This window comes from Patagioenas fasciata, chromosome 3 (genome assembly GCF_037038585.1).
Source record: "Patagioenas fasciata isolate bPatFas1 chromosome 3, bPatFas1.hap1, whole genome shotgun sequence".
NCBI classification, from domain to species: Eukaryota; Metazoa; Chordata; class Aves; order Columbiformes; family Columbidae; genus Patagioenas; species Patagioenas fasciata.
The window spans coordinates 103521098-103545493 of record NC_092522.1 but is presented as its reverse complement, the minus strand read 5'-3'; the positions used below and the strand labels follow the sequence as shown (position 1 = coordinate 103545493).

Here is a 24396-nt window from a genome sequence, read left to right as displayed (position 1 = left end):
AGGGCATTCATCCAGTGATATTTTAAGTGTCTCCAATACACAATTTATATTTCAAAATTATAGCAGTACTTGAGGCATAGCTGTAGTCTATTTATGTATTACTTAGATAAGCTGCTGCTACTACAGCAAAACTCTGGCTTTCAAGCAACTTCTTTGCATTTGCACTACATTGTTCAGCCCCTTTGTGTTGGAAAAGACTGCAATTTGTAGGGTTCCTCAAGACTTTGTACTTCTCGTAGGACACAATGTAGTAGAAAAAAAAAGGGTTTCTGGTTCAGCTTGCAATTTTGAAGTCTCAAATGCTTTCAGAATACTAATTTCAGTTACTCTCTGCAGTTTAGCCCTGAAAGATATTACTTAAGTAGCTGGGATAAATCTGTGAATTGGCTGAATTCTCTCTAAGATATGGCCTAAATTCTCTGTTACAGCTCTCTGGAGACACATTGCAAACACAAAAAGATAAAGGAGAGTTCAGCAGCTCTAATTTAAAAAATATTTCTCACAGATATCTCTAGACAAAATACAAGTGCATAGCAAGGGTATAAAAAACCTTTAAGGGAAGAGGTTGATGGGACTGCCTTTAAGGATTTGTCAGGGTTTGAATCTATAAGATGTATACTTCTGACCAGTTTTGTGCTGCAGATAAATACCATTGGACTAAGATTTTCTTAGTAGGACTTGGTTTAAGTTATATTTTTACCTAGCTTTATTTGGCATGTGTTACACCAAAATTGGTTTCTTATGTTGAAAGTACCTGTGTGACTAACCTACAGTGTGATACCTTTCTTCAGGACTTAGCCAGGCTTATGCTCATTTTCTGTTGTACAGGTCGCAAACACAAAGAAGGAGACTGTTTTCAAGTGGTATAAGGATGGTTCTGGGATTGACGTTGATGAGGTGCCTGATCTGCAGAAGGGAGAATGTCACCTCAGTATTCCCAAGGTACAGTATCACCTACTGATTAGCAATGACAGTTTCTGCTTGACACACTACAGGTTTGTCAGGCAGAGCACTAAACCACCTACCATGATGTCTGTGAACCATTTTAAGAAAAGGCATATTTGCTACCCTTCAATTACCTGCTGAGTAACTAATGCTTGTAAAAGAGTATCTATTTTTCCTATTAGCTCAGAGAGTTCATGCATAAGTTGCTTTAGTGTCCTTAGGTGAACTCTATCTCATTCTTTCTTATTGCTCCTTAATTTTTCAATTTGTTCAAGTACCTCATTTCTGACAGTGTCTCAGTTTTATTGCCTGAAATGAATAGGGTTGAGGTATGTGGCTTCTTAAGATTTATCTTTGTGTAGACAGGATAACCTGACTCGTGTCTGAAGCCTTAGCTTGCATAGTTGTTATCTTCGTCAAGTGCAAAAACCACCCTTAATCAAGTTTTTTCTTCTTTCAGCATAAGTGTGCATTCCATTCAATTGACTTATTTATTTCATTTATTTGCTTCATATTCTTCTAATTTATATCCCCCATTCACTTGCAAGAAGATACTGGGTTTCCAGTGGCTCCATTATTCATGTGTGGAATTTTTTTGGAGGAGGGTGGTTTCTACTCGTCTCAATTTCTCTTGTTACTCATCATTCAATTATATGATGTTTTTACTGTTATTTACTTGCTTGTGGACTTGATCTAAGATTCAATAAAATAACCTTGAATCTCTATGTAATTATTTGTGTATTTTCCTTCAAGTTTTTTTAAAAAATTAAAATAATTTTAAAAAACCCACGCAAACCAAAAACCCCTACTGCCTTTAATGCAGCACCACTGTGTTAGATTTTAGAGTGTAATCTCTCCATCAATAATGAATTCATTATTTACTTAGCATAGATATAATTTGAGTACAGTTCATTCATACAGTTGCTTAAATAGAAGCCACTGAGTTCATATTTGGACAGGTAAAGGACAGAGATCTGTTGTTATGTTTTATACAGAAAAAAAAGCATTTCTAAAGCTTGTGAGGGTTAAGCTACCCTCTGTTACATTTTATTATGCTACCTGAATTTTCTACTGACCAAGATCAATCTTGTTGTTCTTTTTGGAAGAGGAAAAATGTGGTTTCTCAAGGCAATTGAACTGAAATCAGAATATATTTTAGCCTTAAGGACTAACTATAAAAAAGCATGCACAAACCATTCTATCTCATCTCTGGTAAGATTATTTAACTAGAATGCAGTACAGTGTATGTTGTTTGATTTAGAAAATCATTCAGGGGTTGAGCAAATGTTGTAGAATTATCAAGTTTGTCAGTAAACATCTTGTGCTTTCCTTGTAGCTGTCACGCAAAGATGAGGGAGTTTATAAGGCGACACTATCAGATGATAGAGGTCATGATGTATCTACGCTTGAACTATCAGGAAAAGGTAACATTCAGTTTACTATATTGAAATAACCATCTACACATGTCCTCAATAGGTGTCCAAGCTCTATCTTCACAAATGGCAAGTTAACAGACATTTTTGAGGGTCCTTTTCTCTCCTTATGTTTTAGAGGCCTAAACTGCAGAACACCAGTTTAGGGAGGGTGACACTGGGCATTGTCATGATTAACCTCTAGCACCCTGACAGGCAAGAAATAAATGAGGTTTCTGATCAGACAGACACCCCTATTATGTGAGATGTTGTGTAGACAGTTCTCTCTCTCAAATTTGTTAAGCTTTAATGTCTCCTAAAAACCCTAAAGCACCAAAATGTTCAAAGTGCTGCATATGTTGAGGTGGGACTCTCAGTGTGGACTGAGAGTTATTTTGATCATAAAATCGTAAAGCTGTTTTGTGAGTTAGCCCCAGTAGGCAGTTCAGCCCCACGCTGCTGCTCGCTCTCTCCCCCTCCGTGAGATGGGGGAGAGAAATGGAAGAGGAAAAGGGAGAAAACTCATGGGTTACAATAAAGACAGTTTAATAGGTAAAGCAAAAGTTGTGCATGCAGGCAAACAAAAAGAAAGAATTCATTCACTGCTTCCCATCAGCAGACAGATGTTCAGCCATCTCCAGGAAAGCAGAACTCCATCATGTGTAATGGTGACTTGGGAAGACAAATGCTGTAACTCCAAATGTTCCTTCCTTCTTCCCCAAGCTTTTGTTGCATCATATGGTGTGGAACAGTTTGAGGAATAGAAATAAAAGACCTTCACACTGTGCAAGCACTGATCAGCAATAGTTAAAACATCACTGTGTTATCAGTACTTTTTCAGTGACAAATTCAAACCATAGCAGCATATAAGCTGCTGTGAAGAAAGTTATCTCTATCCTAGTCAAAATCTGTACAATCTCCACATCTTATTCCATACATTTTTCATTATACTTGGATCCCACACTATCCAGTACATACTGATTAGCCACCTCCTCCCTTCCTGTCCTTTGATATGTACACAGATATCATTCTCTTAGTCTATGGATTTTCAAATAAGGAGTATCCTGGCCCCTGAAATGAACAACAGGTACTGTAGTTCTCAGTCTTAAAGTCAGGGGTCCTTCCAGAGGCTATACTTCAGGTATGGCAAGACTGTGCTGTGCTAGAAAGGTATACAGTGAAATGCATATTTTGACAATACAGTGTCTAATTCTGTTGATCCAGAAGGCCTTGAAAATGTCAACCAGCAAAACCACAATAATTGCAGTGTTAAGCCAAACAGTGGGTCTTCTGAACGGTGAATTTAGCCTTGGAACATAACTAGAGAAATTTAGCATAAGCGAGGCCCTGAAAGACTGTGTATTGTATGGGGCAGGCTAGTTCAAACTAAATGTTCATTGGCATTGAAATGAAGATAAATGCAAATAAGAGTAAAAGAATCTAGTCTAAAATGGACTGATGATAGGCATTTAAATAACGTTTCATATGCTATTGGATATCACAGTGACCTACTGTAATTTTATGTATATTTAAATTTGTTCAGTAAAAAATAATGCTTGTTTACTTCTGAGTCTATAGCAAAGACTGATCTATTGCCAGCATAATGAATTTTATGCAGCTTTGGTAGAGAGAGCTGCCCTGGGATTTTATGCTTAGGTTCCACCAACTAAACCAAAGTCGACATGGATTCATCCCACCTGCATACAGTCATTTAACTCAAATAATGAATATGTTCTGCAGGGCCTTAAGAGAGGGAGAAAGACATATTCAAAAATTAATTCAGTTCGCCAAAGATCTCAACATTTTTTTTTTCAGCAGGTTGAGGAATTATCTGAAGTAAGAGGCAGAGGTAATATTAGATTGTGTTCTTAAGCTGAGGTCTACGTCAGAAGGCTGTATCATCACTCAATAGTGTCTCAGGCATTTTTCCTCTGTGTAAACTCTGCCCACTATTCTTTCAAAAAACCTTCTCATTTAGACAGTATAGGCAATATAACCCCATTTCCCCAGTTGGCTGTAATGTAATCTAATGTATATATAGTATGTAATTAATGCCTTCTTGTCAAGATGCTAGTAGAAGCATACTGGAGTTTGTAGAGTGTTATGGAGTAGAATAATGATTTATTTTAGCAGGTTTCAAAATGTGCAGATACAGCTCAATACAGACCACATACAAAAGCAGTATTTTCTGAACTTCATGCATTTCACTGCCTTCCCTATTCATAAAATTCTCCAACCTTGAATATGCATTCTTCAGTCTAGAATGTGCATTCTTTAGGTTATGGTGCTTCTTTCTTTCTCTCTCTCTTTGCATTGTACACAGTGACACTGAATAGGATTCTTCTGCTACAAAAGGGTTCCCCACTCTTCCGCCCCTGTCTCCAGGGTTCTCCCCTTCTGCAAGACAATTAACTCTGTGGTATTTCAAAAGCTTGATATGATACCTCATTTCTTCCACTTGCTGTTGAAGGGGATTATGTTTGTCAAATGCCATCCTATAGGTAGCAGGAGAACTGTTTTCATCTAGAATGTGATAATTTCTCTTTCCCCCGCACTCTCCTTTGAATGTGAACTATCTAGTTTTAATGACCTTTCATTGTTTCTGGCTTGAGTGATAGAAAGACAAGGATTTGACAGCAGATAGCTGACTCCACACACAGTGGAGATACTCAGTGGCACAGCACAGCATTCATATGCTGTACACAGTCTCTAATTTTTCCCATACACCTGTTGCAATTTTAATGGTTTTCTTTGCCTAAGGATGTGAAGATTTCCCATATCGCTTTAGTTAAACTGAACATAATAAAGCTATATTCTGATTGAATTTTGATGGTACATTTTTCTTTCTTTTTCTCTTCAGTGTATGATGATATAATTCTGGCACTGAGTGGAGTCAGTGGTAAGTAAATGCTGTTTTGGATTTTCATGTAGGTTGTGTTTTTGTTTTTGTTTTGTTTTTTTTTTGTACTAAAGTCATCTGTGCCTAAGGCAGACAATTTTTATTGTAAGTGGGAAATTTCTGAGAGTCATGATGCCCTTATTATTACGGACATGTTATTAAGTTTCTGAATAGGCAGTTGACCTTACTAATTGACACTATTAAAAGGGAAAAAGAGTATTATTCCACCTGGCTTGTTTGGTTTAGATACTATCACAATGTTGTAGCAATCATTTTATTCCTGTTTTCCATTAGTAAGTGAGCCTTAATAACAAAGAGACCGAGACTCTGATCCTGCTCCCAATAAGATATTGGGAGTCATTCCACTGAAAGAACAAGGCATGTACAAGAATAAAATTTTCTTTCAATTAGAATCGTGACACTACTGTTTCAAGGCATGACTAGCTTATTACTTCACAATGGATCTTTCTGGTCATAATGCTTGTATATGACAATAAAACCATGAACTTATGCTGAACTTTCACCTGACATAAATCAACAGATCTCCTTTGAGAGGCATGAACTATTTTCTCTTTGTGGTAGTTGAGAATCATGCCCAGATCTTGAATTTTTTTCATCCTGATGGTACAAGTAGTCCATTTGATTGTTTCCTGTTCATTCCACTATCCTCTTTGATCTGCATATATTCTATTTTTTACATAGGTAAGTCAGCCTCTCCACTGAAGATCCTTTGCACTGAGGAAGGAATAAGGCTCCAATGTTTCTTGAAGTACTACAATGAAGAAATGAAAGTTAGCTGGTCTCACAGGTAGATGAGAATATTTGTTCAAGGTGGCCTGTACATTATCTGAGAAAAAAAAAAAGCTATATTAATGATTTACTATTTACTACTTTGTGGCATTCATTTAGTAACTGGACCACATTAATGAATTTCTCTTTCCAGCACTTCATATTCTCTTTTCACATAGGTAACATACACAGTAAAAGAAATTTTAACAGATTTTTCCAACACCTATCAGGAGGGCTCTAACAGCCAGGAAAAAAGAATCTACAGTATTTCAATCTCTTATTCAACACAGGACTGCTTGTCTTCCACTACATTATCTGCTTGGTTCAAAGACAGAAAAATATTCGAGCATAGCTCTCTTCAGGGCTGTCCTTGTCTTTAAATGAAGTTCTCCTCCAGTACTAGGTCAGTACCAAGGATCTGCTCTCACAGTTTTATAAAAGCCTGTGTTAAGTTTTTTTTTTTTTTTTTTTTTTTCCCAAACTGATAACATATTAAGTACCCCAAAATATTTTAATTCTGTTCCTTTTCTTTGAAAAAATATTTGATGGGGCACAGTATGCTTTGAGAATAGTTCTTAGAGATGAGAACATGACCAGAGATGAGCTTTACAGTTCCCAATAGTTTTCCACCATCATTGTTACATTAGTCTTTGACTTTAGAGACACTCTTTATTCATCTGTGTATTTACAGATCAATATGTGTTCATATGCATTTCTATGTCAGGCACTCATTTTTCGGAAACCACAAGTAGGGTTTGGAAGGATTTTAAAACTCTTCAAGCGATTTCAACTTTCCCATTCCTTGGTAGCCTACAAAGGTGACACACAGTGAACTAGTCTGTCTTGGACAGAACAGGCTGGTTTATCAGCATGTTGTCCTAGTTGCGCAATGCTGCCCAGCCTTTGATTTCTATGAAGACAGGAACACGAGAAAAGTGCCAGTGATCATCAGGCCCAGGGAACTTGAGCAGACTTCTGCAATGGTGTGCAGTTGTGTTCATAACTCCAGCTTTGTATTCAGCAAGTTCTGTTCCTTCTTTCAGTAAATGTGGTATTAATATGACAGAAAGGAAAAGAAAAATGGGTTTTTTTGCCTGTGCCTGTGCTTGAGTTTTAAAGGTAACTTAGACCATTCCACCCTCCAGTTCACATAATTATAAAACTAGAGAACGCTACATGGCTAATATGGAAATACCAGTGTGCATATTTATTTTTTTATATCTATATATATATATAGAGAGAGATATTTATATTTATATTTAGATCTAGATCTATATTTACATACAGGCAGCTGCCCTGCTCCTAATATTTCAGATTTTATGACGTCTTACATGTTCATTGTCTTGAAGATCATTCAACACAGATTTTGAACAAATAAAATTTTGACTCTTCCATGAATACAATGATTAGAAGCCAGAGCCATTAAAGCTAAAACAAAGACTAAAATAAACAAACAAACCAACCAGCCTCCCCCAGCCTCACCAAAACTCCCAGCTCTATTAAATGGAGTTTTAGCAATATTATTCCTGGAAAAAAATGAAAGGCTAGAAAATCCAGTTGTTTTTTTTTCTACTGATGTCTGCACATCATGAAACATGCTAATTTCTAGCTACCTTTGAATTATCCACTATATTGCACAGCAGGAACATAATACAAGTCCTAAAGTCAGCATACATCATCCACTCATGGCACAGTGCGGAATATTACGTGTAGTATTTTCTAATATATAGTAGTTTCTATCCAGGTACCTAATTTGGTATGCTGAACTCAATGTAGTCATTTTACAGAAAGGGAAATAGTAAAAATTCCTTTTCCCCATCAAAGTAACTCTCCAGCTATGAAGCAAAACCAGCCTTGTCTGGGCAAATAAATTAACTGATCAAAGAGAAGTGAAAGCTGAGTTCATTTTTGAAGAATTCCAGCTAAAGATTTTTGGGCAGGAAGGATGGCAAGAAAGATTCCTTTCACTAATGAGTGAAAGCTGGAACTTCTCTGCAAACCATTGAAAGTGGTCTGGTTTGCATGCTTTCCCTAAAGAGCTTTTTCTATTTCTACTCTTCAGGACAGATTATGGACCCGAAGAACCACCGATCTGAATCAGTAGGGCATTTCTTATATTTTTAGGTTAGGAAGAGATGATAGGCCAATAGAATAGAACCATCATAGAATCATAGAATAGTTTGGGTTAGAAGGGACCTTGGGTTAGAAGGGACCTTTAAAGGTCATCCAGTTCAATCCCTCTGCCATGCGCATGGGTAACTTCAACTAGATCAGGTTGCTCAGAGCCCCATCCAGCCTGGCCTTGAATGTTTCCAGGGATGGGCATCTACCACCTCTCTGGGAATCCTGTCCCAGTATTTTACCACGCTCATTGTAAAAATTTTCCTCCTTGTGTCTAGCCTGAATCTCCCCTCCTATAGTTTAAAATCATTACCCATTGCATTGTAACACACCCTGCTAAAAAATCTGTCCCCATCTTTCTTGTAGGCTCCTTTTAAGTATAGAAAGGCTGCCATGAGGTCTACTCAGAGCCTTCTCTTCTCCAGGCTGAACAACCCCAACTCTCTCAGCTTGTCCTCATAGGATAAGTGTTCCAGCCCTCTGATCAGCTCAGCGGTCCTTCTCTGGATCCTCTCCAACAGGTCCATGTCTTTCCTGTACTGAGGGCTCCAGAGCTGGATGCAGTACTCGAGGTTGGGTCTCACCAGAGTGGAGTAGAGGGGCAGAATCACCTCCCTCGGCATGCTGGCCATGCTCCTTTTGATGCAGTCAAAGATACAATTGGCATTCTGGGCTGCAAGTGCACATTGCCAGGTCATGGTCAGTTTTTCATCCACCAGTACCCCCAAGTCCTTCTCAGCAGAGCTGTTCTTAATCACTTCATACCCCAGGGATGCCAGGGGCTGCCACGACCCAGGTGGAGGACCTTGCACTTGGCCTTGTTGAACCTCATGAGGTTCACATGGGCCCATTTCTTGAGCTTGTCCAGGTCCTTCTGGATGGCATCCCATCCCTCAGGTGTGTCAATTGCACCATTCAGCTTGATGTCATCCACAAACTTGCTGAAGGTGCATTCAATCTCACTGTCTATGTCATTGATGAAGATATTCAACAGTCCCAGTACGGACCCTTGAGGGACACCGCTCATTATTGGTGTCCATCCAGACATTGTGCCATTGACCGCTACCGTCTGGGTGTGAGCATCCATCTGGCTCCTCATCCACCAAAAAGTACACTCATCAAATCCATACCTCTCCAATTTAGAGAAAAGAATGTTGTGGGGGACCATACCTAAGGCTTTACAGTATTCCAGATAGATGACATACCTAGCCCTTCCTTTGTCCACTGATGTAGTTAATGGTACTGTTTTTTCAAAGACTTGTCGATTAATTTTACACAGCTAGAAAATTTTCTTCATATCTTGTTCTAAAAACAAAGGTGTATTTTGTCTTGATGCAAGATTAATAAATTAAATGCAAAACTTTTATTGTTTTATTTATAAATTGTTGAAGTTAATGAAGTTAAAAATTTTATTCTTGATCAGAAAAGGTTATTTGCCTCTACTTTAGTATTCTGATGTATTCTGTGGTAGTGTGTATGAAGTGTACAGTATGAAGTGTACAGAACTCTGAAGTCATGGACCTTTCAACATACAGACACGTATGTGCATATAGATATAAACATAAATGATTGTGTATGTGGAGAGAAAGAGAATGAGAGGAGGGTGAACAAATTAATCTTTGGAATGAAAGCTCAAGTTAATGGTTCCAAAGCAAGAACCACTAGCAAGCAAAGAATCTCCTGGGAAATTGCTCCTATTAGTTTTAATTCTGCTGTAGTTTAGGAGTATAGTGTCCTTTGTAAGTTTTTATAGATTACCTCCTATTTAGAATATGGAAGAAAAGAATGTTCAAACTCATTTTTATATATATATATATATATATTTTTTTTTTTTTTTTTCCCAGGGAATCTAAGATTTCTTCTGGTGAAAAGATGAAGATTGGAGGTGGAGAGGATATTGCCTGGCTGCAGATAAGTGAACCCACTGAAAAGGATAAGGGGAACTACACCTTTGAAATCTTTGGTGACAAGGAATCTTACAAACGCACACTTGATCTGTCTGGGCAAGGTATATTATATACTTATATGGCAACTTTTCATAGATTAAGCAGAATTAATAAGCAATTATCAGAAGAATGACAGTAAAACAGAAAGCCGTTGGTCCGAAGCAGTTGCAGTTTAGTGCATAACTGTTGTGATCTTTTTAGTCTTATATCTGTTTTCACCACCAGTGGCAAATGGGTTTCAGGGGGCTGGTTTCCCATTTTGGTACTGTCTAACCATATATGGGTTTTAAAAGAGCTCTAACATGGGTTTCTCTAAATGTTTAACCCCCAAGTGCAAATTATGCTTATGGAAAATAACTCTCTCAACCATTTCGTTACAGCTTTTGATGATGCATATGCAGAATTCCAGCGACTCAAGTAAGCACTACATTTTTTGCATTTTAATGATGTAATGAGAGTGTCTTAACAGAAAAAAATATTAATAATTTCATTAATAACATTATCTATTTCTCTTCCTCAACAATTTTAGGGCAGCTGCTTTTGCTGAGAAGAGTAAGTTTATTTTACATTTTATCAAAAGTGTTCTACAATGGAGTCTAGTATTCTCTTTAAGACATCCATCATGATATGCTGCCATAGCTTTCAGAGCTCTGTGGCTGCAGAAATACCCTGTTAGCACATAATATTGAAACAATAAAAGTAATTTGTGGATTTATTTGTTTTTAATTCCAGTGGAAACCCACTAAAAGTTTTCAATATTTTGCAAGCCTCCAGTGTATCTGCTTGCATCTACAGAGGTTTTGTGAGGTGTGAGCTTCTGTGTGTTATACAAGGAGGTGTTGACTCTGAAAGCTGCTGCTGATAATGAATATTGAGATCTACCTATTAAGTAAAAAATTGCCTGCTAATGCCTATTGGCCAGTGCTTGATGAGACACAGACAGTGGGGAAGCTTGTTCATGTTAGGGATTTTAGGAATTCTGGTGCTTTGATATCAGTTCCCCTGGTAATGACTAGATGCCTCTGCCTGCAGAGAGAGTGGCAGAACAAATTTTCCTTAGATCTTAGATACCACCAAGATGCTAAAAACATTCTCCTTGCTTTGCTTTGTGCCCAAAGCACAAGCTGTCAAGCTCAGCAGTAGCTTCAATGTTTTTATGCGTATCAGTTTAGAATGCTATAGCACAATCTCTGATAAGAAATCTGAGGGGACAATAAAATACATCAAAAAGAAATAACCCAAAATATCACAAAATTTGTATTATTTTACTTTTAACTGACCACAGGTTACAGGTTTTTTAAAGACAAGTCCAAACAACAGCTGTGACTAATGTGGCACCAAGTTATAAAATTATTAAGAAATGAATAAGTTTGAAGTCTAAGACTAAACTTCACATGGTTCATATATTTTTCTTTGACTTCTAGATCGTGGTAAAGTCATTGGGGGTTTGCCTGATGTCGTTACTATAATGGATGGGAAGGTAAGGACTTCTTTTTGTCTACAGGTCTTGCTGACTGGTGAGAATTTTGCTTTGACAGCAAAAGGGAAGGGAATGCAGATGATTTTATAGAAGCTGCAAGCAGAAGGAGGATAATTTAAACCACCTAATGGTAGTTATTTAATTGAGACACATGCAAAGTCTGAGTGAGCATAGGTAACGTATGCTGACTGTACAATCAGAGGAGTCACAGCCTGATTCAGATCGCAGGCAAGGAAGGTCAGCCAGAGGAGGCACTGGTCTTGTGCTGATTCAGTACACACTCTGAGTTAACTGCATCCTCAAATCCGGGCTGGCTTTCAGCTCTGTGTGCTGAGCAGAGCAGTTCAAGAGGAGAGTCCACTCCTGCCCTGTAGAAAAAAATGAAGAGGCAGGAGGAAGCAGGCACTTTGGGGGCCAGTAAAACAGAAACAAAAATTAATTACCATTCTCCAGCATGTCAGACGTAGATAAATGAATGCCCAGATACAAAGTCAAAACTGGTAAACCTTCACAAAGTTTTTTCCTAGGTCAGTTTGAGTGGTGGAGATGAAATTCCATTATGCTTACTGACTGGTGTCTCTCACTGGGATTTTTGTCATGTTGGAGTTGGATCTTTTGCAACCTCAATGCAGAGTCTCTGGATACTAAAACAGAAGGAGAAGACTATTAGTCTGAGCTGATATTAGTCCTCACAGGTGCAAGGAGAGTCTTCCAGAGTCCAAACACCCAAGCCTTCAGTCCAGGAAAGATTAACTCTTTTCATCCTTCTCACACAGACAGCAAGTTCTTGTCTCTTGCTCCTGAAGCAAATCTTCTTCTATTAGGTGCGCTGTCCTTCCCCATGAGGAGAAACTAGGTCTTCAGTCTGGCAAGAAAAACTACTGAATGATAACAGGGTAAAAAAAAAAAAAAGAAGAAGAAATCTTCAGCATTGTGCATGGTGTAGAGGAGGTACTGGGGTATGATTATCCAGCACTTCTCACAGAACAAGAACTAGGGAGTGCCTAATTACGTGATCATTACAGGCTTTAAAGAATCAAAAGGAAGTATTTTTTTAAAGTGGTTCATAATTAATTTGTACCTTAGTACCTTAGGGAAAAATAAATTTTGGTGGAAAAACAAAATAGGCATTACCGTTAAAAGAAGTCCAGCAGGGACCATTGAATACAGTGTTCTCAGTAAAACTTGTGCTCGTAACCAGTTTAAAAGCAACCAAATTGTGGAAAGCAGGAAGGTGTACTGGGAATAGGATCATACTATTTATGCTCTGTATTTTTTTACACTTTCTGAAGCAGTTGCTTTTGACCTCTAAAAGAGCTAGATGGACTTTTGTTCTGACTGACTATAGCTCACGAGCCAATGTGACTCCTACCATCTGCTGGTTATCAGGGGTATGTTGATCAGGCTGTTTATGTCTCTTGTGTGAAGTGCATTTTCAGAGACTACAGCTGAGGTGTCCTGTGCGGGAACTGTCTTTCTTATCACTGGAGTAAGAGTTTGCACATAAGTCTCCCAACTTTGCGTGTACTTGGCCATTTTCTGGATACCCAGGAGCAGTCTCTCTAGAAAGATGGATGAACATGTGGCCCTTGCAGTGGATGATGAAAGCTGCACGACTCTGGACCAGAGATATTTTCCTCTTGGCCCGTTCTTTCCTTTATCTTTAATGGGTGTTCACATGAGGTATCTTCTTATTGTGGTAGACAGAGGCACCTCAGAGCAAGAAAGTTAGTCTTTTAGGAGGTTAGGTGTAAGCCACTCTATGACCTACATCTTAAAACAGTCTACCTCTAAGAAAATAGCTTGGTGAAGTCACCTCTGACTGCAAGGACAGACTAGCTGCAGTTTTCTCATACAATCATGCCCTAAAAGGTACAACCTTAAATTAAGGAAATACTATGTAGTGTGTTTCCAGAAGTAAAGGGCTTCAAAGGACATCTAATTGTGTGAGGATTAAATAACTGAATGCATGAAGAGGAAAGCTCTGATTCCTGAAATCAGGCAAAACACCATGGATCACAAGGAAGAGAAATTTTAAAAACACCTCTAAACTAAATGTGCATAGGTACTATGCAAGAGTTGTGTAAGTACAAGTGTGAGAAGTGAACTGTACAAAAAGGACAAGAGTGAACAGTTTTCCTCATTCAATGGAATGGTATAACCACACAAACATATGCACATAAGACAAAGATTTACCAGTGCTTCTTAAGAGAGTATAAATGATTTCAGGTCACATCTATAATTTAATAAAGTAGAACAGGCCCAAATGATCTAAAATTACTGTGGAATATATCTGTTCTCTGGTAAGTTTTTAGTATTAACTTATTAAGACTTGATTAATTGTTATGAATTAATTATTAATTCCTCTTAAATGAGGTCACTTTGGAGGGCAATAATCATGAAATGTTGCCCGAGTTACGGAAAGGACAGTAAGATTTAGACTCATGCTATTAGACATTGATTTACTAACATTTTAGTTTTGTGTTTCCATCAGACTCTAAATATTTTATAGTAAGGCTAGTTCCTATAGGCTATTAGTTAACTGTACATCCTATAGGAAACTCACACATGAGGTTGTCACTAGGCATGTAAATCTTCCTTCAACATTCCCCTTCAGAAGCATGTAGTATTCAAGCCTGCTTCTGTTCGTGAACATATGGCACTTTTGATCACTTAAACCTTCCTCCTGTTTTATATTTTTCTCTGAGTTATATCACAACTATTCTGTCGTCATAATTCAAGAAAAACACCACACAAAAACATGCATGGTTGCACACAGGCAGACTTTCTCTGCTCCCTTTGGGTCAGGATTTGGCAAAACCTGAAAGGAAATATGGAGGGGAGGGAATATAAGGAAGCATTCTAGTAGAAACTATCAGGTGTCCTTTTTTTGTTTTGTTTTGTTGGTTTGTTTTTGTTTGTTAGTTTGGTTTTCCTCTAACACAAAGGTGTATATATGATATTCTTAATGTGACTTTTAGCCATTTAGGGCAGGATTTTGAACAGAATGAGTTTCAAGAAAAGGTGGACAAAGTAGGCACTAATCAATGCAGCTTTTCAGATGATTATTTCATTTATTATGTCAACACTGTACTTAAATACATAAAGTTTACATATACTTATGGTGGTCAAAATGGGGTTCAGCGGTAACTACATAAAAATTTGGAAGAATGATCATGAAAATTTTATAGGCCTCTTCAATCTCAGTTCAGACCTTGGGAAATACCTGAGCTGCCACTATGGCCCACTAGATCATTTCAGCTATTCTCTGTATATGCTACACATATGTGTAACACTTTCACAACATTTATGTATTATTTATTCTTCATGAAATATTTCCATTTTACTAGTCAGCAGCACCTGGAATCAATGTGCAATGATTCCTGTTATGTACTCTATTTTTAAGTGATTTTTTTCTTGTAATCATCTCAAGCAATAACCTCATGAGGCCTTGGTCAGAAAAGATTTGCTCGGTTCTCCTCCCTGCTGTGTACAGGGAAACTTCAAGGATGTTTTTAAACCTATCATTGCCTGAACCTCATGTCAGACTAATGGGTTGTCAGGAGTCTCCTGCAGGCAGGACTGCAATGACAGTCCAACTTACCATCTTCAGACATTGTTACCCTGAGGCTATTACTGCATCACAGTCACTGGTAAGATGGTGAAAAGATTAAATAATAATAATAAAAAATATTAGGAACTCTACTTTTTAGTCCACAGGAACATGATATCTGTCTTACTTTAATTAACTAGGAATAAGAAGTTCCTGAAAGCAATCCTGAGAATATTCTGGTTAAACAAATATGACTAATCCTCAAAATTACTTTTTTTTTCCTCCCTCAGACACTGAATCTGACCTGTACCGTATTTGGAAATCCTGACCCTGAAGTGGTTTGGTTCAAGAATGACAAGGCCTTTGAAGCTAACGAGCACTATGCATTTTCACTGGAACAAGGGAAATATGCCAGTTTAACAATCAAGGGAGTGACCTCAGAAGACTCAGGCAAATATAGCATCCACGTCAAGAACAAATATGGTGGGGAAACAGTGGATGTTACTGTAAGTGTTTATAGACATGGTGAAAAAATGCCTGAAATTAAACCTGGCCAGCTTGCTAAACCCAGGCCAATACCACCATCAGAAGAAGTCCTCAAAGCTGAGGCAACATCCAGTAAGTAAAGCTTGACACTACATTTGACAAACAAAATCATAGAATACATGAGTTAAGGTACTCCCACACCTAGCTAATTGGTAACGTCCAAAGAGAAACTGAAATTTTGGGAGTCTGCTTTAGGGAGGTAGCTGTGCTATGGTGCTGTACACATTTGCAACAATCTCAATTTGAATACATGTAATAGGGTGGGACTTGCAAATCGCAAAAAGCCAAATGCCTGCCAGAGGTTCCCATATGCAATGGCAACTGCACAAACTGCACACTGTAAACCTTCAGTTCCACCCTCCCTAACCCTCTGCAAAAACCCCAAACAACCCAACAACCTTCTGAGAACAAACATTCTATCAGTAAAGGTAGTGAACTGCAGTTACATACATATTCACAGATAGTTCCTGCTTTGCTACACACACAGACGCTTTGACTTTGAAGCTTCTGATCCTGTGAGTCTAGTGGGTAGTATCTATTTAGTAGTGATACTGTTATTTTTTAGTATGACCTTAGTAGACTTTTACAACTGTTTAATGTTTTCTCCTTGCAGCATAGGTCACATGATTGTATTTCAATTTTCTTGCTTTGTGCTAATAAAACTTTTAAAGTCACCTTTGCTACTCACTGCTCCAAATCAAACCTAACTAGTTGTGTTTACTCTTTCATTGTTTAATTATTGCTTATTGCACAATTTCACAGCTGGTAGCATGTGGACTATCGACTTTCAATAAAGAATGCAAATTATGCTTAATCACAGTCACTGGGTGGCACTTGTGACATTAATTTTACTCTTTACAATACAGGTCAAGATGCAAGCTTAAACTAGTACCAAAAGACATGTACACAATTCAGTCACTTAAGATAATTATCTCTTTGATTCTACTCTATCCAAAAGAACAACAGAACTCTTCCCAGGGTGATGTTCTGCTAGGCAAAGATTTCAATAAATGCTTATCATGAAACATTTTCAGCAGGATTACTTGCATATCTGTCATAAAATACATGACTGAGTGTTTGCAGCCCTGTTTTTTTCACATCAGGTTCCCTATTCAATGAAAGTCCATTTATCTACCTAGATGAACCTTTGTTATTTTCTAACCCGCTTCCAGCAGAATTCTTCTAATGGTAAGTAACACTGGTGACACAAACAGCTGGGATTCAGTCCTTGTCTCTTGTGACTTCTCCCAGTCTGTAGAATAAATGTGGGGAAAAGGAAGCATTGTGGGAGACAGCAGAGCTCGGAGGAGGGCTGGACAGGAGAGATGGCACTGAAAGATCTTCACTGGAGAAACTGGATAAAACTGTGGGGCACAAGCACTTTGGACTGTAACTTGTGTTTGGGGTCACAGCTGAAAGACGATGCAAAATCTCTGACACCCTCTGAGTTAAAGTGTGGAAAATATGGAAACATATTTATTTTTTCCAGCAGATAAACTGACACCCCCTCCCACCCCCAGGAAAATGAACAGTTTCATAGTAAATTTAATCTCAGAGGGGGGGTTTTTTGGTTGTTTGTTTCTCTGTGTGTGTGTGTGTGTGTTTTTTCCCTCATCTAAGTGAAATGGACCTTCCATTGTTTTGTCTGGCAAATAAATTCTTCACAGAGGAAATGAGAAGCCAATTTACAAGGTGTCAGATACAGCAGGCTAGAGCACTCATCTGGGAGACAGGAGACCCACATTCTCCTTCCCCCTCCTATCCATCCTTGGGGATTTGAACCTGTATCTCTGACCACCAAAGCAGTGCACTAATCCCCAGTCTCCCCTGTGCCTGGAAGTGCTGCTTCTATTTATCCTTTTTTACTTTGTCTGACTAGGTAAACAGGCACTGAAAAAGAAACTAGACCTAGGCCTTCTACTTCTCAATTGAGCATGTAAAATGCTAGATTTAAGAGGTTTTCTCCCTTTCTCGTACTTTATCTTAGTTTTCAGTAAGGAAGGGAGGACTGAGAGTATGGTAATGCAGACTATTTAAGAACAGGATGGTTTGAAGAGATAATGAGGAGGATGGCTTCATTGTAGTTTCAGATTCCTCAAGTAAGAAAAATTGCAAGTCTCCTTTGCAACTCATTGATATATGAGAGTAGTCATGATAAAAGCAACAGACCAGCTCTGGAAAGGAAATAGTCTTTAATCACACTGTATTAAAAAGATATTTTGATTTTAAATAAACAGCTTTTTAAAAGATTTGTGTACTTAGAGCCGATGAACAGTGGCTATGGAACCACATTCTGTGTTTGGTCATTGAATGAAAGTGTTTGAGAGGGTAAAAAACTCAAGGAGTCTTGCTGTGAGGTAGTCTAATTAGGAGATTTTAGGATACAAGGCAAAGCAAGGATTTATCCTCCAAATATCTATCAAAGTAAGAAAAATATCTCAAAATTAATCTGTCATCACAAGAACTTCAGCAAATCTCAATAAAATAACTCAAATTTTCTTCTGTTCTATTCTAATTTCTTATTAAAGGCCTTTAAGATTTTCAAAATCTTACTATGCAGGCTCACAAAACATCAGAGCCAGTCTCCACAGAATACAAAGTGAGTATCAGCAAGAATTTAATATTATTCTTATCTCCTTATACAGTACACAGGTTAATTTTAGCTGAGACTATCAAATTATTGCATGTTATGGCAGCTTTTCATAGGTATCCTTGGGCACAGGAGACAAGGTTAGTCTCATCTCGGTTGTACCTTTAGCTGGCCTCCTTAGTTAAGCAAGCTTCACTTATTTCCTTCCAGGCAAAAGAAATAATTTATTATGACAGTTAATCCTCTGCTGAAGTACAGAAATTATCATTCACAGGAACATTGTATTCAAAAGGCTAAGGACTTCATATAAACTGTTTCACATTTTTCAGTGTTCAGTGTACCTTTGATTCTTCTGTACCCATTTAAAAATCTTGTTATCAGTGCTAGCTGGCCAGCTCTGTTTAAAAGGGACTATTTTTTCAGAGTGAATGTGCACTTAGTCGCCTGGAGGGACAATACAATTGGATGATATTAGAGGGACAAATCGGATGCTCTGGTAATCAAGTCAGATGGAATACATGATGAGGCATATTAGCATTTGCACACACCCTTCACAGACTTGGTGTCAGCATTAGCTTAATTAATAAACATTTTGAAGGGGAAGAGAAGAAAATATGATTTTCTGGAGAAGATCTGGTGCCAAATGAGCCTACCCATACTAAGATCAAGGGAGTATGACCCATTTATACTGGGTCTGAATCTAGACTGTTGTTTTTTACAAATATAGGGGTCCATTACAGCGAATTAAAATTTTCTGTTATCTTTAAGAAGAAATGCTTCTACTAGAATGATTTTCTGTCATGCTATTAAGTTTTTTGTTGCCTGAGTTTCATGTTGTGCTCTACTAGGCAATGCTAGCGTGAAACAGAGCATCATCGACTTGTCACGGGAGGCAGATGTCAGCCAGTTGTGCTGATGGGCCAAAGCTGTGGCTGTGTCTGTCATTTTGGCATTCTGCTACAAGGCTGGCAAGGCTGCTTTTTCTCCAAGCACCTGCTTCCTTTGAATCAGCTTTGATATGTTACTGTTTATGTTCTTGAAAACAAGTTCTATGAAAATTCCTCCTAAGGCCAATTTACAGGTGCTTTTTATGAGGAAAAGATTTTTTTTTACAACAATATTTGCCTCTAGTGTAAATCTTTCCCCAGCTCATAAGGTTCACTTGCATCCCACAGCTCAAAAACTTGTGCACACTTCATTAATCTGCTCTTGTATGGAGACAGAGGTTCAGTGATAATAGGACCCTAAGTGATGTTAATGCACAGACAGTTTTTAAAGGAAGCTTTAGAAATATAACAAAGCACTTTATTTTCTGTTTTGTAGAATTAAGAATAAAACCTCTAGATGGCACCAGAAGAACAAGATAGAAATGAACAGTTCTTAAAAAATTCTGCCAGCTATAGCATATCCATCATTTTGATGCAAACACATCACTTAGGGAATGGGAGATTATTAAAAGCATTATACTTTTGCCAGTGACAAGGACAGGTCCAGCAAATGACTGTTTCCAGGAAATAGCAGGTGATTTTGCAGGCAATAATGCTGCCTCTTAATCTTTGCATGACGCACATTAAAAGGTTAAACATGCGTTGTAAAATATTGCAAGACTCATGTTACATCAAATTTCTCCTTAGAATATGAAAACCACAGCATATCAACTATATTTTCAAAGAGAGATTTGAATTAGAGCTCTAAAGGCAAACATCTCAGGCTTAACAGCATCCACGGGTTTTCAAAACACTGTTTGTGATTCTGCAAGACCCACACCCTAGAATTTTTGTTCAGTCTTTACACAGATATGATTCCATTTGAAATTCATGAGAAGTTTGGGAGCAAAGAGTGCAGGATCTGGCTCTCAGCGCTGCCACTGCAAGATTCAGTGATGTCGAGACCTGCAAGAAACTACCAGTAGCCTTCTATATTAATATTTCATTCCTCATTGGAATGTGCAGTAACTCAGTATGAGCTTTGTCCTCGGGTATTAGCTCAAGGTTTATCAGATTGTTATATTCTAAAAATAGCACACTTGACCTCATGTAATTTCCTTTATGAACATTTGAACTTTGTGTGGGTGCATTAAAGGACTGTTACCTCGTAATAAACTTGTCTCCTTTTTTTTAAGTTAGTGTAACTTCATTTTCTGTTATTGTTGCTCCTCTGTTACATTAATATTGCACAGCCAAGAGTCTGAAAGAAAAAAGATACTTAAGACAACCTACTGCAATTAGAAGTATATGGTTAATAGCTACAGCTAAAGTCTTTCCCATGGTAACCTAACCAACCCAGCAGGGTTGTCACATGCAGATTTCATCAGGCACCAGTGTCCCCCAAGAGATAATTTGCCCTCCACCCTGCCGAGGACCTCTGTGGGAAGCCATTATCCATCTGATGAGTTGGTGCACACAGCATGTAGAAGAGAGGTAGACGGAAAGAGCTATAACTTCTGTTAAAGGCAAAGCCGGTGTATCTCTTTATCATTTTGAATCATGGTAAAAATAATTATCAAAATTTTAGTCTGCTGACTTAGTGACCTCCACTGGACCATTTTGAAGGAAGAAGTGCACTAAAAGCCAAACCGACAATTGTAAATCAACCCAAAAGCCAACCCTCCTGATTGCAAGATAATATATGAAAAAGAACCCCACATAGTCGTGTGCCACTTTTGCTGTCTGGGAAAAAATGCCTTCCACATATGAAAATGGCAATCAACCTCCTGCATGGTGCTTAATGGGAGGTAAAACACAAGACGACTCCCTGGCTGGGAGTTATGAGGCCACATGCAGATGTCTCCATCTGAGCTAATCACTGAAACTCCCTTCTTAGAAAATGGAGAGACACAAGTACTAGTAGGGCACAAGTCATGTCATTCTAAAGCAGGTGTTTCAAATAAGTGAGATGAATGATGTCTATTCTTTCCACTGACTGTAAAGAAAGCTTAGTATAAGCAGGTTGAATGGGAGACTTCTACATGGCTGATGTTTGAAGCTACATGTGATAAATTCTGCAGCACTTTTCTCTAAATTAATTAGCTCTTTAGTTAAAAGATCTATTTACAGAGATGCTTCATAATAGTTGGAATTTTTGCTGTGTTTTTACATGCTGGTTTCCTCTACTGAACTCTTGTATTTTGTAGTCTTTGCTGCCTTCTCTTCACATCCATGTGCAAGCATTTGCTGACTTCCAGCTGCCAGTTGGTCCCAACTCACGGTTGAGTCTAATGATTTGGCCTTTAACAAGACATTGTGTTAGGCCTTCTATTCTTTTAAACATCCCAGTTTTTGATTCGCTGTGATGTTTCGGTTAGTGTGGGACTTGTTTCTGTCTTTGCTACTCTCAATGCCATCACTCCATGGCAACACCTCCATGAATAGCTGCTGTAAGCCTTTCATGGTCGGTTAGTGCCCTTTTGCTAAGTCCTTTAGACATGCCTCATGTGCAGTTTCTCTGTAGTGCTGGCCAGGCACTCCTTCTGGCTGGAGAAGCACAATTCTGTGGTTCCCATATGCTGAAGTTCTTCCAGTGTGCCCAAGGCAGCTCAGTGACTGGCCAAAGCTCTGAATCCTCCTGGTCCTGGTATTGACCTCTCTGCTTTTGCCTTCTGGTTGTCACTACCTAGTTCCCAGTTATCTTTCTGTTCAACTCTGTTATCCTCTAGACTTCGTGGTTTCTTGGTATGATCTGTGTTCCTATGTCATTCAGTCTTCTGTCTTCCTATACTACTTTAATGGCAGAATCTGTATCAGTAAATAAAACAGTGCCAGGGTTGGTTATCTAGTCCTTAGGCCAACATCCTGTACACATTACATTAACCTCTTCCAGCATCCACCTCAAAGTCTGATGTCATCTGAACTGCCCACTGGAGAGAGTATCTACCCACCCTAACTTCAAGTCAGGAGGTGTTTTGGAGTGTGTGAATTGACCTGCACCAAAACTCTGCTAAGGTCAGCCTGGAGAAATAAAAGTAGTAGCTAATGAAGTTCAGTGCTGGTGGCTTAGCACTGGTTAATTTACGAGCAGAGGTTGTAACTAAAACGTCCAAGCATCAGTAGCCATATGAAATGTGTACGTGGCAGCATCAAGACTCAGTGTCCTGTTAGTAAGTAAATAATTGAGCCTATGTGGCCTGCTGTTTTCATAACCACTTCCAGCAAGCAAACCTATCCTAATGAAAATAAAATGTTTGGTTCAGCAGCTTATGTGTCCCTGTATTGCTGATAGCTGAACCCAGCATTTCTGGATGTTGACCCTTTCCTGTCTGTGATGCTTTTTTATCATCATTTGCCACTGATGGGTTATGATTAACTGGCACATTAGTACTTGAACTCCTCTGTAATGTATATAGCACTTTACAGGCTTATACCTTAAACTTCCCAATTTTCTTCTTGGCTTTTGGACAGACCTCCTGGTCATGTAAAATAAACACCTGTGGCAGCTTTGGCTGTTAAAGGTTATGTGCTGACCTTTCAGGAACGGGTCGGGCTCTCGTGAGACCTTTCTCCTTACCTTGGCACATACCCTCTGCTGCTCCAGTCTGTTTGGTATTTAAGCCTGGTCAGCATGTGTTGCATGTGTCTCTTTTCTCCACGTGTGACATCAGACCTGTTTCACTTTGTCATCAGGTCTTAAATGTACTTTTCTGTTCCCTTTAAACACAATCATGTTTTACATGCACAGCTCTCTTTTTACCGGTTTCAGGCAGCTAAATTCCTATGGATCTTATTCTTTTCAGGCATACTCACCTGAAGTAACCCTGTGTTCTATCCTGTTGTGACTGCCTGAAGTATCCCATCACAAATCAGAGAGTATCTCTTGCAGACCTTTCTGTCTCCTGTATAATCAAGTACCTGTATTGCAGTCCATTTAATTAACCATGATTTCCATTCTCAGAACCTTATCCTTACCTCATAGTACCGAAGACTCAAATATAGTTTCCATCACTTTGAGAGTTCTGCGTGATAATTTCTGATGGTCTCTGGTCAGCCCTTGTGTCCATCCCAAGCCAAAACGTGAACTGATAGGACTATTTCATTATGAACAACACAGTTAGTAATTCCTCTTCCACCTGAGTACAGTCCCTTTGGGCCTGACAGGTTTTAATTGAAAATGCCATAGTTCAATGACTTTGCAGTAACCGTGCTCCCAAGTCTCCTCCTGAGGCCTCAGGCTATAATTATAGACACTCTACAGGCATTTCAGGATTGGCAGCTTGCTTATATTCATCTTTATTCTTTCAGGTGATATTGTATCTTGATGTTTGGGTTGCTACATTAGGGTTTCTTACTTATTCTTCAGCTTTGCAAACATCTGATATGAAAGTGCAAAATGTAGAAAAAACTGCCTTCTGCAGCTGTTCAAAGATGTAGAGGAGTTGGCAAATGCTGACTGTAGGAAGAACATTTGTTCCCAAGACTTTCTTGGGATATATTCTAATTTCATAGCTTGAGCCTTCAACGTAGTCTATTGAAATTATTTGAGACAGTGAAAACCTTGGCACACGGGCATCCCTTTGTGTTTCTTCCCTTTAAGTAGGAGTTCTCTGGGATCAGATAATGGAAAAAAAGATAATATAATGGATAGAAAGACCACATAGTTTCATTGCCAATTAAAAAAACAAAAACAAAAAACAAATCAAAATACAAAACACCAAACATGTACTTGTCAGAGGGCTTTGATTGTTGTCTCATGCTTGACTGCATGAGATAACCTGCATTGAGCTCACACCTAAACTTTGATTTTTTTTCAAACATTCCCAAATCTCAATTGACTTCCTATTCAATTTATTTATTCTTTCAAGTGTTTTGTCTTTCACACATAGTGAGCCTTTCCTTGACCATCTCCTTCTTTGCTGAATCACAAACATCAGTTTGATAGACATCAGTTATCACAATTGACCTGTTCTTATGCTTGAACAAGTACCTGGAAATCCATGACAAATGCAGAGAAGCCTGTGGATCTGCTAGAGGGTGAAGAAAAGCAGGATGTAACTCAGTTTCCTCACAGATGGTAGGAAGTGAAGCCACTGAATTCAAGGGAGGCATTCGTGGATTTCCAAAGGCTTGAATTAGGCCATTCATTGTCCCAAGAGGAATGTCAAAAATTAACAGGAAAACAAAAT

General features: G+C 38.5%; 1 protein-coding gene and 1 long non-coding RNA gene across 5 annotated transcripts in view; one reads left to right on the top strand and one right to left on the bottom strand.

Moving 5' to 3' along the window:
- Nucleotides 1-16510, top strand: part of MYOM2 (myomesin 2) — an 83413-nt gene extending 66903 nt beyond the window's left edge. For all 4 annotated transcript variants that reach the window (XM_065833356.2, XM_065833353.2, XM_065833355.2 and 1 more), the window contains 9 exons: nucleotides 829-942; nucleotides 2282-2369; nucleotides 5218-5256; nucleotides 5959-6064; nucleotides 10011-10174; nucleotides 10493-10529; nucleotides 10642-10664; nucleotides 11537-11592; nucleotides 15436-16510. In XM_065833356.2, the coding sequence (XP_065689428.2) occupies nucleotides 829-942; nucleotides 2282-2369; nucleotides 5218-5256; nucleotides 5959-6064; nucleotides 10011-10174; nucleotides 10493-10529; nucleotides 10642-10664; nucleotides 11537-11592; nucleotides 15436-15771 (963 nt within the window). In that variant the 3' untranslated portion in view covers nucleotides 15772-16510. The remainder of the gene's footprint in view (nucleotides 1-828; nucleotides 943-2281; nucleotides 2370-5217; nucleotides 5257-5958; nucleotides 6065-10010; nucleotides 10175-10492; nucleotides 10530-10641; nucleotides 10665-11536; nucleotides 11593-15435) is intronic.
- Nucleotides 11453-23813, bottom strand: LOC139827626 (uncharacterized). Its single transcript, XR_011738502.1, has 4 exons — nucleotides 23183-23813; nucleotides 20373-20468; nucleotides 12036-12236; nucleotides 11453-11960 (listed from the first exon to the last, which is right to left on the bottom strand). It is a non-coding gene; the product is annotated as an uncharacterized lncRNA (long non-coding RNA).
- Between the last annotated feature and the right edge of the window lie 583 nt (nucleotides 23814-24396).